At 32.2% G+C, this 15,398-nt stretch overlaps 1 protein-coding gene across 2 annotated transcripts; it reads left to right on the forward strand.

Annotated features, from left to right (window-relative positions):
- The first annotated feature begins 6,298 nt into the window (after positions 1-6,298).
- Positions 6,299-10,315, forward strand: LOC134680987 (uncharacterized). Of its 2 annotated transcripts, none has more exons than XM_063540317.1 (2): positions 6,299-6,510; positions 9,211-10,315. In XM_063540317.1, the coding sequence occupies exon 2, from the start codon at positions 9,310-9,312 to the stop codon at positions 10,162-10,164; it is 855 nt and encodes a 284-aa protein (XP_063396387.1). In that variant the 5' UTR covers positions 6,299-6,510; positions 9,211-9,309; the 3' UTR covers positions 10,165-10,315. The 2 variants fall into 2 exon arrangements, with proteins under 2 accessions (XP_063396387.1, XP_063396396.1); XM_063540326.1 differs by having other exon boundaries at positions 6,348-6,504.
- Positions 10,316-15,398: the final 5,083 nt, after the last annotated feature.

The raw sequence follows: 15,398 nt of genomic DNA on the forward strand, positions 1-15,398 counted from the left end.
TCCTTAGGGTATCTTGTTTATAAATTGTATCCAAAGTTTTAATCTATCAAAAAACATGGTCGCCATTGCTAAAAATAGAACATAGGGGTCAAATGCAGTTTTTGGCTTATAACTCAAAAACCAAAGCATTTAGAGCAAATCTAACAGGGCAATTATGTTTATCAGGTCAAGATCTATCTGCCCTGAAATTTTCAGATGCATCAGACAACCCGTTGTTGGGTTGCTGCCCCTGAATTGGTAATTTTAAGGAAATTTTGCTGTTTTTGGTTATTATCTTGAATATTATTATAGATAGAGATAAACTGTAAACAGCAATAATGTTCAGCAAAGTAAGATTTACAAATAAGTCAACGTGACCGAAATGGTCAGTTGACCCCTTTAGGAGTTATTGCCTTTTATAGTCAATTTTTAACCATTTTTCGTAAATCTTAGTAATCTTTTACAAAAATCTTCTCCTTTGAAACTACTGGGCCAAATACTTCCAAACTTTAACTGAATGTTCCTTAGGGTATCTAGTTTATAAATTGTATCTGAAGTTTTGATCAATCAAAAACATGGTCGCCCTTGCTAAAAATAGAACATAGGGGTCAAATACAGTTTTTGGCTTATAACTCAAAAACCAAAGCATTTAGAGCAAATCTGACACGGCATAATATTGTTTATTAGGTCAAGATCTATCTGCCCTGAAATTTTCAGATGAATCAGACATTCTGTTGTTGGGTTGCTGCCCCTGAATTGATAATTTTAAGGAAATTTTGCTGTTTTTGGTCATTATCTTGAATATTATTATAGATAGAGATAAACTGTAAACAGCAATAATGTTTAGCAAAGTAAGATCTACAAATAAGTCAATTTGACCAAAATTGTCAATTGACCCCTTAAGGAGTTATTGCCCTTTAAAGACTTTTTTCACAATTTGTTCATCATGTTGACTTACTTTAAAAAATATTCTTCTGTGAAACTGCTGTATCAATTTCAGCTAAACTTAGGCTAAATGAGTTTCAGAGTATCTAGTATAAATTTTATATTTTATTTCCTTGTATGTAAAGAAACATAGCTCCTATGGCTAAAATAGAACATAGGAGATAATGATTTTTTTTTTGCTTTTGAAGAAAATAGGACGATTCAAAGAACATTTAAATAAATTGAAAAGCCAAAATAATCATTGATGAGAGATTTAACCAAAAAAAATTAAGGTGAGCGATTCAGGCTCTTGAGAGCCTCTTGTTTAATCTATTTTTCTATTTTAAGTATAAGATAAATTTCATTTTAATATAAAAAAAAGTATAGGGAAATCCTATATTAGAAAAAAATGTGGTTAAACTTAATACCCGCAAGCCCCCTTAACTAAAAAGAAAGGGAAAAAATGGCTTTTAAATTAAGTTATTAACCTTCATCATTGGTGTTGCCTAGGAAAATAACTATTTTTTTTGTGCAGATTAGTTGTTCCAAATCTTCATATTATAAAACCTTTAATGACATTTTACATGTAAAGAAGATTCTATATGCTTTTAGCAAATGAGAAAATTTTATAATCATAAATGATTTTAAAAAAATCCAACATTGGTGACTGCACATTAAAGTTAATATAATTCAGAAACATAAAAAAAAAAAAACAGGAATAAACTATTTTGTGTGCTCAATAGAATACATAATTTAAATGCATAAAAAGTTTTCATTTTCTCATTGCATCATAACAAATTTTAAAAAATAAAAAGAAATAAAAAATTACTGCCAAGTCAATTTATGTCCAAGACTTGTTCCCTCTTAGCCAAATAGCCAATGCTGTAGCTATACAGAAGAAGACCAGTACATGATTGTAACATTTTAAGTTATGATCACAGTAAACTATTTTGAGTGTCAATGGAAACTCTGTTTATTCTACATTTTCTAGAGGTATAGGGGGAAGGTTGAGATCTCACTAATCATCAGTATTTTGCACCTGTCCTATGCAAGTCAGGAGCCTCTGGTCTTTGTTAGACTTGTATGTGTTGGTTTTTTTTGTTTTGTTTTTGTTCATTTATATATTTCTGAGTTTAGTGTGACTTCCATTTTCGAAGTAGATAAAGAACACATAATATTTTAGGAGCCAACTGAATTTTTTCACTGTGTTGAAGACCAATTGTAGCCTTAGTCTTTGCTCTAAGTTGGGTTGTTTTCTCTTTGACACAAGTTCCATTTCCATTCTCCATTTTAACTCATAAAAAAACATTAAAAGAAACTCTATTCAACAGAATCAAGTGCCTTTTTTTTCTTGCCTCGGATCTATATATAATACAAAGTCCCACATTAAACACTTAATATGCGTTAGAACGTTCTTGATGAAGGTAAATCCAGAAAAGCGATTTGGACACAGCAACTAATAAGTGTTATTTGCATCTAGATGTTAGCAATCGAAAAGTAAAAGGGGATTATTTTAACAAGTCTATCTTTTAAATTATATTTCATGATTTGTTAGAACACTTTTTTAATTTCCAAACTTTAATTATTTTTGTCCTGTGTGTTTGTCCTCGGCACAAAATAAATCAGAGACAAGTCCCTGTGCCTGTTTCGTGTTGAGTCAGTTTCCTCTCGATTTGATCCTTCAGTTGACACATGTAGGCGGAAGCAGCAAATACCCAGAAGATGATGACATAGGCCGACCCTTTTCTGTATTTCCATCTATAATTGTTGAAAGTTTTTGGTAATCCAGATGCCGAAAATGGTTAATTTGGTTCCCATTTCAATGACATAATGTCTGAATTCACTGACTGGTGGCCTCTCTATTTTTTAACCATTACAGAGCATGTTTTTTCAATAAAGACTACTGACCATTACAGGGATTCTTCTTGGCAACCTGAAGAAGGGAGAAACTAAAGCTGACTTCATTGACATCGTTCCTCTTAGTCTTTTATAATGTTTCCTCTGAGTTTTCCATTTGCATATTCTACGTTTGTTGTCTTACTACATCGTGTGATTTTCATGATTTTATTCTTCATTAATCTCTACTTTTGTGACTTCTTTTTCAGCAGTAAGATATTTGGGTTACGTTTTCCTGTTTTATATTGATTATGCCAGTTTTGATTTAGGACTCTCGAAAAAGACATAGAAACTTATAGTTTTCTTCAATCATGTTTTTCTTTGTGTGCATCATCAAGATCATTAAGATCAATTACACTTACTTCACCTTTCTCTCGCCAGAAGAGAGTTTTAAATTAGTCGTCATTTTCTTGAGACTTCCTATTGCTTTACAAAGTTTATACAAGAGATCGAAAATGTAGGTTTTTGAAATTCTTACGAAACGTTTGGGTGACCATTGTGTATGAGTTTTTACAAGAAATTCTCTATTAAATCTGTCAATTCTCTTTCCCTTTACACTTCTTTTGTCCTGCATGCCAGTACGTCAGTGAAATGTTTTATACCAATAAGAGACCAGACAGTGAAAGGAATAGACCAGACAGTGAAATGTGTCTCAAAATTTTAATAACGAATGTAATCTGACTTAACTAGACAAAAAAAACGACTTAGTCACGGGAAGCACCTTACAGTCAGGAGTGCTAGGCTAACTACTTTGGACAATTTGTTTCAGTTGCCTTATTGTGTGATTTATTGCAGGCATTTTTAGTATGGGTTCGAGATGTCATTACAATATGAAAAAATATTTTATTGTATTATGTCAAGTATGAGGTGTGTATACACCAGTATTTTCGTCGTGTTTAAATATTAGCTAGCGTATTAAAAGGTCATTGACCTGTCTTTCAAAGAACATGTCCAGTTAAAAAACAGTAAACTAGTTAATTATTTCAAAATTTCCTGTTTTCTTTTTTGTATAGAAAACATCTTCATAATTCATTTATTCGACCTATATATAACAAGATCGCCTTAAGCTACTTTGAAAAAAATCAGACAATTAGGATACAATTCCAACTAAATTCATCCATCCATTCTTAAATTTTTCTTTCAGTGATCTCAACTATTAACATTATTATGTTTTATTTTTTGGTAACCTATATCAACAACAAAGTCCGAGGTTGAACCGAAACACAATCGTTTACTATCAAGAATCGATACAGACCCTATGTAAAGAGTTAAAACAGTTTGACATAATACCATAAAAGAAAGTTAAACTTTAACTAAAATAGGTGTTAATTAAGCTTATTTGTCTGATCGTTACATCATAAAAACCGAAATTGCATAAAATTGTATTAAACCTAATCCTAGAGAATTAAAAATAGGATATAATCTCGGCATGTTTGTTAATAGGACAAAAACTGTAACAAATAGTTCTGAATATTCGTATCTTACCATTTTACTGAAATCTTTTCAATAAAGTTTATTATTATTATTTCTGATACACTCAGGCACACGGCATTGTGTGCAACAAGTGCAACATTGTATAGTACATACTACAGTTAACTAAATTATTCGGAACATGTATCTTATATTATGTGGTAATTTTATTTTGTCGTAACGGTTACTAGAACTTAAAATAACATGTATCTTATATTATCTGGTAATTTTATGTTGTCGTTACTTAAAATTACATGTATCTTATATCATCTGGTAATTTTATTTTTTCATTAAACAATTCGAGTTTTTTTTTATCTTGTTTTCTAGAATTTCCTGTAGCCTGCTAATTCCGGTCTTTCTACAATCGATTGTGAGTGTGTTTCCATCTTAAAAGTGACATATGTCATATAGTTTGGTAACCGTTCGACACATAACTCTAAGAATAAGAATATTCTTTGAAATAAATATTTAATTATGTTGTTAAAAAAAAAATGTTCAGAGCTTCAAGAACCCCCTCAACGGCTGGAAAACCTTCGATTAATTACACCAAAGAGTCACAAAAACAAAGTTAGATATCGCTTTACAGCAGTTGAATATAGTACCAGAAGACAAAATAGTACAATTCAACATACAAAACAAACCGTCTGATTCCAAGAAGACACAGCTATTTCATTCGGATTTGATCAGTGAACGATTCCGCTTACCCAATATTATTTTCAATCTGAATCTTAATCAGTAGCTCTATTCAGGTGATTCTGTGTTAAATCCATCTCTACCACCTCCAATGTACCTGGCGCACAACGAAAGTTAAACAACCTTAAAATCTGGCTTCTTTGCTGACACATTCAGAATTGGATTTAGCAAAGGGAACAGCGCCAAAAAAAACGACTGTCAAGGACCAGCGCCGAAAACGGCTTTCAAAAACCAGCACACCATTGGTGGTTAACCCACTACAGCTTCTTACTTTACAGACGCCATCGTACTTTTCTGCTTTTATTCAATCTAAATTTAGCGAGGTACCATACCAATAGCAGCAGTATATGTTGCTACAGAACCAACAACAACCGTTTCAACCGTGTTGCCAATAACAACTACTGCAGTCTCGACAACCTCAGCAACAAAAGTACCATCAACATCAACCACAATTACAAGTGTTGTCAATAACTATACTACTGCAGTTTCTTCGAGCTCTAAAGCACCAGCAGCTTCAACCGCTTCTTCATTCTTAAAAACGGGGAAAGTGTCATTCATTAGTCTCACATTTTCCAGATACAGTGACACTTTCGGATAATATTTGGGATGAAATCTTAATTGTGTAAATAATAAAGTTACCAGTATCGATATCAATAATATAAACATTTAATTTCAATAACGCACCAGATGCGTATTTCGACAACTCTCTGTAGTGATGATGCTAGAGGCTAGAATATTTGAAAATCTAAAATTTATTCAAAAATTTAGCACCTTATAAAACCAAAAATAGTTAAAAAGTACAGCCAAAATCGGGTAAAGGTGTTTACAGTGTTTTTATGTTAATTTTATTCAACAAGTTTGACCGATATTACTATGCCGTGCGTGGTACATTGTGCAGTTGACACCTAGAGTTGTGTTGTGGGACCGATTCCAGATAACAATTTTAATTAGATTTTAATCGAATAAAGAAAGGTTATATATATCATACTCAAACATGTTTGGTATTAATTAAATTATGTAATTAGACTCTTTATCTTTATATATATGATATCGTTATGACCATATTATGGTTATTTAAAACTTTTTTTTATAAACACATAAATCAACACGTTCTTGTTTATAATAAGGACAATGTATTCAGTTGGCACCTGTACACTTGACCGGTCATGTTTTTCTTATAAATTTACTTATAATGGTTCTCTACTAGCCGAATTAAAAACAGTTCTTGACTTGTTTTATTTTAAATGTTAGGCAGTACTATTTCAGCGGATTATCTTTTATTAAGTTCTAAATACTACTCCTATTCAAACAATCAATTAAAGATCTAAAATCGTTCCTATCGCCTCGTTGAATAACAATAGGGCTTATTAAATTAATAAATCTTTCCATAGTTGTTATCCAGCCATTTTACACCCATTGTTTCTGAAAATCACTGAAACAGATCATGAATTTGTATTACTTGTATTTGTATTGACGATTTTTTTTGACACAAAGTTATTGTTGATATCAGTGAAGGTTGGAACTCTTGCGGATTAAATTTCGGTAAATGTAAGTTTCATATATACACTGGAAAACTTTAAATCAAACACTTTGTACTTAAGATCTGATACAATCTAACCTTCTTATTTGGAAGTTTAATGATATACAAATAGATAACCTTTTCTATATTTATGTTCTAATTATCTTATCATTCATTATTGTTTATTGTAACAGTTAGCACATCTCTTCTGGATTTTAGTTAAATTTCTTTTCTCACATGAAAAATATAAACCAACTTTGATTTCCAGTAAATTGTTGCGCCTGTTTTTAAAAGAAGAAAATGTATTATATACTATTCTCTAATACTAATTGAAAATCAGGAATAAAAAAAACGAATATGTTCTAACAAAAAGTCGGTATACTCAAATTGTATAAATACTTATGATTTTTGCCTTCAAATTTGCCTAAAGGTTTATTGTAATAAAACGTGTTTAGAACTTTCTAGAAGTTTAAGGTGCATTTCCATACTGTTTATGCATCTTGTATGAAACCTGTTGGATGTGTACCGATTGATACTTTTGTCTGTGTGTACTCTTAGGGCGTCTCTTTGGGCCTCATTTGTTAATGTTAGTTGTTTTAATGCTTCTTGCAGATCCGAAAAGTCAAGCAATTTGCAACTGATTTTAAAGTTTGCTTTCGAGATTAATAGCTACATAGGTTATGTAAAGCGTTGCGCGCTCACAAAACTGTTAGATCCGTCAAAATTTTATAGAAATACTGAAATAAATATTTCAAATTATACATGAAAATAAAAGTCGATTCTTAAATTTTCACATTATGATAGAAAAAGAATAAAAATATAAAATTCATAGGCTTAGGAAGACCCAGATTATCCGAAAAAACGTTTACTTAACGTTGTCCCATGTAACGAACTGTAAACATAAAACTCGAACAATTCGCGAAATGTTCACGCAACTCTTCGAAATTTTGCATGCACATTCTATGACGTGATATATTTCAGTATTGGTTAACATGGCTGTCTCCATTTTAAATTTGCATCCATATTTTCCAAAAAATATGATGTACGGAAATGTCCCATCGGAAATTTAACTTGGAAAATTGAAACATTTCAGTTCAAAAATAAAATTTTGACAGATAATTCATTAAATTGTAAGCACGAATGTTTTGTACTAAGTGTTAGCTCCCAAAATTCGAATTTAAAAATAAATTGAGCTACATATTCAATTCAAAACAATAGATTTGCAATGTCTTGCGGAAATGTCCGAGTTAAACTTTCATGCCTTCACAAAACTTTTACGGCCAAAAAACCAGAGATTTGATTTCGTAAAGATTATTTTTCGGCTTTGATAACTATACCAATAAAGAGTACTTTTAAAGTTGAAGGTGGTACACCAAATAGCATTCAAATTACAGGGTTATCTATAAAAATATGGATTAATGAAAATGTCTTGCAAGTTTGTCCGTTATCATAATTTAACGTCGCTACAACCGTAATATGCTAGGGACGGCATGAACTGCATTCACGTGTTCCTTCCACCTGCCTTCCCTCCTCCACTAAATATAAATGTCCTGCTTTGAACAAAACGAAATGATGCACACATTACAAAAATACACATCTATATATATTAGACACCAATATTCCTCCAAAACACATAATTGCTTGCAGAAAAATTGTATATCCTATGTTAATTATAAAATCATAGATATTGAATTGGATTCTCATGGCATTTATACTTTTGTGATATACTTTGCATTTATCCAAAAAGGAAAGCAGGAATAATTAGATAAAGCCGGCGTTTCCAATTTAACGTCATTTTTCTGTTACACTAAATGGTAGCAATATCTGACGTTGCGTCCCTGCTATTCTGTGGTTGTCGTTTGTTGGTGTTATTCGTTTCTCGGTTTTTATAATATTAGACCGTTAGTTTTCCTGTTTAAATTATGTTACACCAGTCAATTTATAGCTGGTGTTCGATGTGAGCCAATGCTGAGTGTTGGAGACCGTATTGTTTACTTTTTACACTGTGTGACTTGGATGGTGAGATGTCTCATTGACACTCATACCACATCTTCTTATTTCTATGTCCTAAGTAAAGGGTCTGTCATTCAATGTTGATTGGGTGTTGTTGTGTATCAAATTTGTTTTTCATTAATTATTTTGTCTTAAATTTATAGGCTTTTTTTATCGTTTAAATTGCTTCACATTGTGTATTTGAACATCTGAACAAGCAACAGCACTAGTTAGGCGTGACCATAGTGGTAAGATACCTTTTTATTTCCTGAACAGCTTTAACAGTTTTACGGAACCTAATCAAGTGTTCAGAAATATCATGCGCGTGAGGATAGAGTTTGAATAACTTTTATTTTTTATAAAACTGCAGAAAGATGGTTATATAGAAGTATTTGAAAGATATTGTAGACATTTAAATAATGCCACCTAACTAGAAAAAAGCATCGTTATATATAACTTAGCCTTACACTTGAGTAAATAGCTATTGTTTCCGCTTCATGCTTTTTTTTTGTCAAACGTTATGTAATAGATATATTTGCAATCCCAAACACATCAAACAGAACACATGTAACTTTGTATACGGAGATTTTGTTGAGGCTATTTTGGCCTAAACTATGAGACAAAATATTTGAAGCCTAAGTGGCATATAATGTAATTGTATGTTGTTTTTGCTACCATTTCACTACACCAATTTTTGACTTATGTACTTTAACATTGTATTTTTTGTTTCATTTCAGAACTATATTTGCATACCGTATATTCTGCAGTACGACCTTTGGGATAATTAAACACCCATTCACTTTACTCACTGTATTATGAAGCGTTAGTAAAGTATTATGGCGAGCATTAGTTCGGGAAGACGGAGACATTCGGCGCCTGTGGTGCCATTAAGTACTGGAACAGCACGCAGAAGTTCGGGACCTCCCAGATTACAACTAAAGAAAAAAGTGACTTTAGTTAACAAGTTCGATACTGTTTTGTTCGGGAGGGATGTTGAAGTGAAAAGAGGATGCATTTTACACGACGACAAACTAATACTTTGTGGAGTAGACAATTATGTGTACATTTGTAATGCGGATGGAAAACGGTCAAATAGAATTTCAGTTCAGTTTACTCCATCAGACATTGCTCTCTTCGATGAGAAACGCGCCGTGGTATCAGGTGAAAAGGGGTACCAGATTATTGACGTTGAAACACTGAAAGCGGGACCTCTTGTTAAACCCGGTGGAATTTGTACAGCCGTTGCTTGTACTAAAGACAATATTGTTGTTGCAAACGACTACTGCAAACTCACTTACTTAACTATAAATGGGGAAACAGTTAAAAGTTTCAACACTACACACAGTCCATTAACAATGACGGGAAGTCAAGACGGGTTCATATACTGGACTACTTGGGACAATGATGAAGTACATTATATAGATCCCAAGGGAACAGAGAGATTCTTTTTCGCAAGTCCCGATTTACTAGATCCCGTGGGAGTGTCAGTTGACAAAAAAGGTGATGTGTTCGTTATTGGACACAAATCGAATAACGTTCATAAAATTACACAGGATGGAAATACAGATAAAATTGTGTTGAAAGAAAGCAACGGACTAAAAATGCCATCTGGAATGGCAATTAGTCCAAAGAAATCCGAACTGATGATAATTAATGATAAAAAATCCATAAGTATCTTTAGAATACAGTAGTCTTTCGCTTTTCTGTACAGGTGTATACTATATCAAACTCATTCCATAGCAGGATATCATTATTTTGTCATCAGTATATATATACATTCGACATATCAAGCATCATTCAGTTATTTCGACCAGTATCATAATAAATATATACCTCCTGTAATTTGTTTTATTTAACAATAGTCTCGAGTCCTATTTGGCACCATGCACATATTTGATTTTAAATACGAATATTCACGATGTTTATACAGTACTACTAGCATTCTATCGTCATTTTACCGACCGTGCAAGGGCTGTGTAATCAGTCAAGGTCGTTAAAAACTTCCATCGTCGTTGTCATTTTAAATTGTTTTTTTCCTTACATTTTGTTTAGTATGTTTTATCAATGTTTGTTAAATTGTCTGTTGAATCAGTGGCGGATCCAGCAATTTTCATAAGTGGGGGCCCACTGACTGACCTAAGAGGGGGCCCGCTCCAGTCACGCTTCAGTGATTCCCTATATAAGCAACCAAATTTTTTCCCAAAAAGGGGGGGGGCGGCCCCCTGGGCCCCCCTAAATCCGCCTCTGTGAATCGTTATGGCGACAAGCTTGTAAAATATTATGACCAATTTATCCCGGAATTTCTTTTTCAGCTTGCCGTGTCATAATTACAGCTGTTTAAACCCATTATTTTGAATACTAATATGTCTAAATATATTAAGTTTAAGATCTTTCAATAATTTTACTTAATTCTATGAAATTTAAATGTTATTCATTCTATTTCTTGTTGAAGAAGACCGTATCGACTAAGTCACATTTTACAGGGAAAAACGTGCTACCCAAATAATCAACTGTCCAACAGCGCCTGCGTATGCCGAGTAAACATCTCCCTGTTGATACGATATAACAGGGCTTGTTTTCCTATCATGATTTTCTTTTCTATTACAAAGAAGCTATAAACCAAGAGTTGCAAGTGGTGAAGCTGAAATCATTCCTTCGTTAATTTTATGGACACCATCACGAGGAAGTGCAGGTTGTCCATTCTGTTAAAATCCCGTCCCCTTTTTTACCGAATGTGACGTAGTGAATTAGACTTATTACAGGGTTTGTACTCATATGAGAACACAAAAGGTGTCACATTTGAAGCAGGTTTTGCTTAACCCCCGGAGCACCTGAGATCACCTCAGGTTTTTGATGGGGTTCGTGTTGTTTAGTCTTTTGTTTTCTGTGTTGTTGACTTGTTTGACATTTATTAGTCCATTTCCTTTTTACAATTGACAATTTACGTTGTCAGTCTATTTTTTTCATTATGAGTTTGAATTATTTCAACTCTCTCTTTAATAATATTTGTATCTCAATTTTTTACTTCTATCTCCGTTTCTTAAATTGCATCTTGCACCTGGGTTGTTTTAAAATTGTAAACAGTCACAGAAACTGTATATATATTTGCTATATTATGAGGCAAACTCAAGTTATATGAGTGTTTCATATTACGTCTTTGAAAAATAGGGTAGGTAGGTAAGACTTGGTTTTTATTTTACTTTTTTTACATTGAGTCTTTCCAAAAAACCTTAAGGGTGGGACATTTTTTAGCTTTAAGAATAGGGTGTGTATCGTAATTATAAACACAAATCGGTATTTTTTCGCCTAATGGAAATACTTGTGTACTGACCTCTTTTTCTTTCGCTCCAGTGAATGTTTCTAAGGCGAGGCTTAGGATATTTAGTCAATGATGTAACCGTTATGTAAACTTCTCGGTGAATAAGTCGTAGAAAGGTTATTTGCCAGAAATTAGAACAAATTATGGCATAAATTAAGTCATATTTGATCGACTTTATTTTCAAGGTTCAGTTATTTTTTTAATTCACATTTAATTTTTCATGATTAATTGAATTTCCAAAAGTTGAATTCAAGTTCAACATTACATTTCCTATAGGTACTTCATTGTGACGCGCAGAGTTTCAATTCGAGCAGGAACCTCTGTTCTCCGGTGGTCAAAAGAAACAAAAAAGTAGTTCAATTTCAGTATCACGTATATCACTAGACAGTTAATACTGATGTTGTAAGTTCTAACCTTGCACGAGTTGCTTTCAACTCCCATCTTAATTTACTAAGATATTCAGATTTCTTGTCAAAGTGCGTTAGTTTTCTCCACAATAAAACGTAAGCACAACAGAAAAGCTAATAGTTCTGAAAGTGGCATTAAACATAAACAAATGAATTGACCAATGATTTCATGCGAGTTCGGAAACTTTTCAATGAGTTTTGTGTTTTGATAAGTGAATTTTCGATTGTTTTTATATCTAGCTTTTCAGAAAGTAAGTATGGTAACTAGAATCGAGGTATTCATATTTGGGGGGATTAGGTGATGATTCAGCTTTCCCTTCTAGTTATGAGTTTAAGCAACTCTTTAAGGTCATGATGAATAGCTAATTGAAAAATATTACATTCTTCTTGATGTTTTTTAAAATCATAACTGACATAGTATGCTAGGATCCATAATGTTTTACGGAATAGAAATATTTAAAAAGCACTCCATGTGGCTTGTATATCAAATCTATCAATATAACGGTTCATTGTAATTAAATAGACCATAATGACCCATTATAAATTGGATTTTTTATTTGATATAATCATGGAAGTAATATTTAGAAGGAATAACAACGACTAATTAGCATGTATTTATAGCATGCTGAGATCTGTACTAAAGTCATACGATTTCATCCAATTATAGTCTCAGCGGTAAGACCCCTTTGGTTACTATCTGCGTTACCGCGGTTGTAAAAGGCATCTGGAATTTCTTATCAGTCACGTGATTTTATCGAGTCCGGTAATTTTAAAGTACCTGTGTGAAATCCGAGGTTGATTAATAAGAAGGTGGCGCTGTATCACATAAAACCTCTGCCTTCAGATGAAGTCGTATGATGTAAAAATCTTGAAAAACGGACGAGAATTTTTCAACCTACAGCAGTTTAACATGGAAAATTGTATTTAATTTAGCATATTTTTGCTTTTTATCGTTTGTTTTAAACTGTTCTAAAAGTATTTTCCGGTTAAAAGCGGATCCCGAGTTAAACAGTTAAATACTGATGAATTGATCAGGTTTCACATGATGTTTAACAAAATAATGTAGGCAAATGTAGGCATAGATTTTTTTACTGATGAAATGTGCAAAGTTTATCGAGATTGAATAAAATAATATTTACTTTCAAGTATTCTAAATTTATTTATATGCCATAAATGTCATTGATTGCATTATTGAAACTGGACAACTAAAACGGGGATAATATTTTCGTAAATATATATTTAAAAAGTGTTTATTGTGGAATGCTTGTATTAATATAATAAGCTATACAGCAAAAAATATAACAAACCGACGAAATGGGCTTGAATCTATCTGTCTTACGGTAAATTCATTTTTACGCAAATTAGTTTATGTATCAAGAACTTAAATTGAAGGATAGAACCGTTAAGAATTGTGAATATTTTAATTGACTATAAATACACGAAAGATTTAGATTTTTCGTATTTAATAAAGGGGGTCCAAACGTATTTTTGTACAATCATCTTCTTAACTTTATACGGAAATGGTTTTTTAATTGTCTGTAAATATTAAAATTGAAATGACACAACTTTAATTGTTCTCCAATTTTGTATGTGATAGCTGTCGGTTTTAACTATTTAGATCAAACTAACCAAAAATATGGAAAAATTGGACTAAAATAAAAATTGAACGAATGACTCTTTTCGGCAGCGTACATCAACGGAATGTAACGAATGGACTATTCGGGTTACTTCGCACGTATATTCGACAAAAACTTGTCTGTTCGTAGTTCTCCGTGAACACGAAAATGACCGATAAGTGTCAGTGATTTGATCGATCACATGCGGAGAATAAACTTCCATGCTAGATATTGAACCAATTAACGAGTTATTGAAAGATGGGCGGTAACGCAGATGAAACCTTTGAAGTGACGACGATGTTATTCCTTCCAATATTACTTCCATGATATAATTCATCAATCTGCATGAAATATGTCGTGAACAAAGGTTAGATTTAATAGTCCATCTAGCAATTCAGTCAACAATCATTTTATATTGTACATCATTCTATATAAATGGTAAGCTGGAATCAGAAAGGCATTTGATAAATAGATCTTTAATTTAACTTTTTAAACAATAAATTTTATTTTGAATATTATATATGATAACAAGAAGAAGTGTTTAAATGGCTAATGGAACAGCTCTTCACCAGAGACCAAACTACGGTAGAGATAAACAACTATAAGTCACAGTGAATATAAGAATAAGAAGATGTGGTATGATTGCAATGACAAAAATCTTCGCAACAGAACAAATGACACAGAAATTAACAACTGTTACCATTGGGTACCGTATGGCCTTCGACCATTGAATGAGCAAAACCGATACGCATAGTTAACTATAAAAGGCACCACAATGACAAATTCAAAAAGTTACACGAATGTTGTCACATGTAAGACATGTAAAGCTGAGCTTTCTTACCTTCCAGAGCACATATATGTACATGTATGTTGTCTTGATCAGTTGTCATATTATCATTCTATGTCGAATTTGATTTCTATATTTGCACAACATATATGTTTGGAGAAACCTTTATAATAAACACTCGAGGCCATAAGTTAACCAAGCTTTAAAAGCCAGTAAAAGAACTTGGAAAGCATGCGGTCAAACCCATCTTCAGTCAACTTTGTTAGAGAGAGTTTCAACTTTAGCTATGGCAAAACCTCATAATTAAGTAAACAAGAAGTATATAGACAAATCGATCCAATTTAATCCTGTCTATAACGAAGCACATGTTGTTTCAATAAAACAGAAAGAAAACAACTAAACTTCTCTCTGGGTTTTTTTTTCAATATAAGAAAAAAAAATGATCAAAGCCATCGCAATGAAGCGAAAGGTTGGCTACGATGAGTGTTCTCCATTAAAAATAAATATGAGAAAATACACCTCAATCATTGTCCTCATGAATACTCATGAACATAATATAACAAACAAAAACTAACTATAAACAAAATAAAAATAGTTTACAGTAATGTTGATCATATTTATTTGTATAAATGATAGATTGACTTAGTCATACTCTATTATTGTTTTGACAAACAATATAATATGATATACATTTATAGGCAGATGGTTGTTTATTTAAAAAAAAAAGAAGAGGGAAACTGCTTTTTAAAATAATACGTGTATAATATATACTATTTACTGAAGTTGACATGTACTT

This window comes from Mytilus trossulus, chromosome 1, assembly GCF_036588685.1.
Source record: "Mytilus trossulus isolate FHL-02 chromosome 1, PNRI_Mtr1.1.1.hap1, whole genome shotgun sequence".
In the NCBI taxonomy this organism is placed as follows: Eukaryota; Metazoa; Mollusca; class Bivalvia; order Mytilida; family Mytilidae; genus Mytilus; species Mytilus trossulus.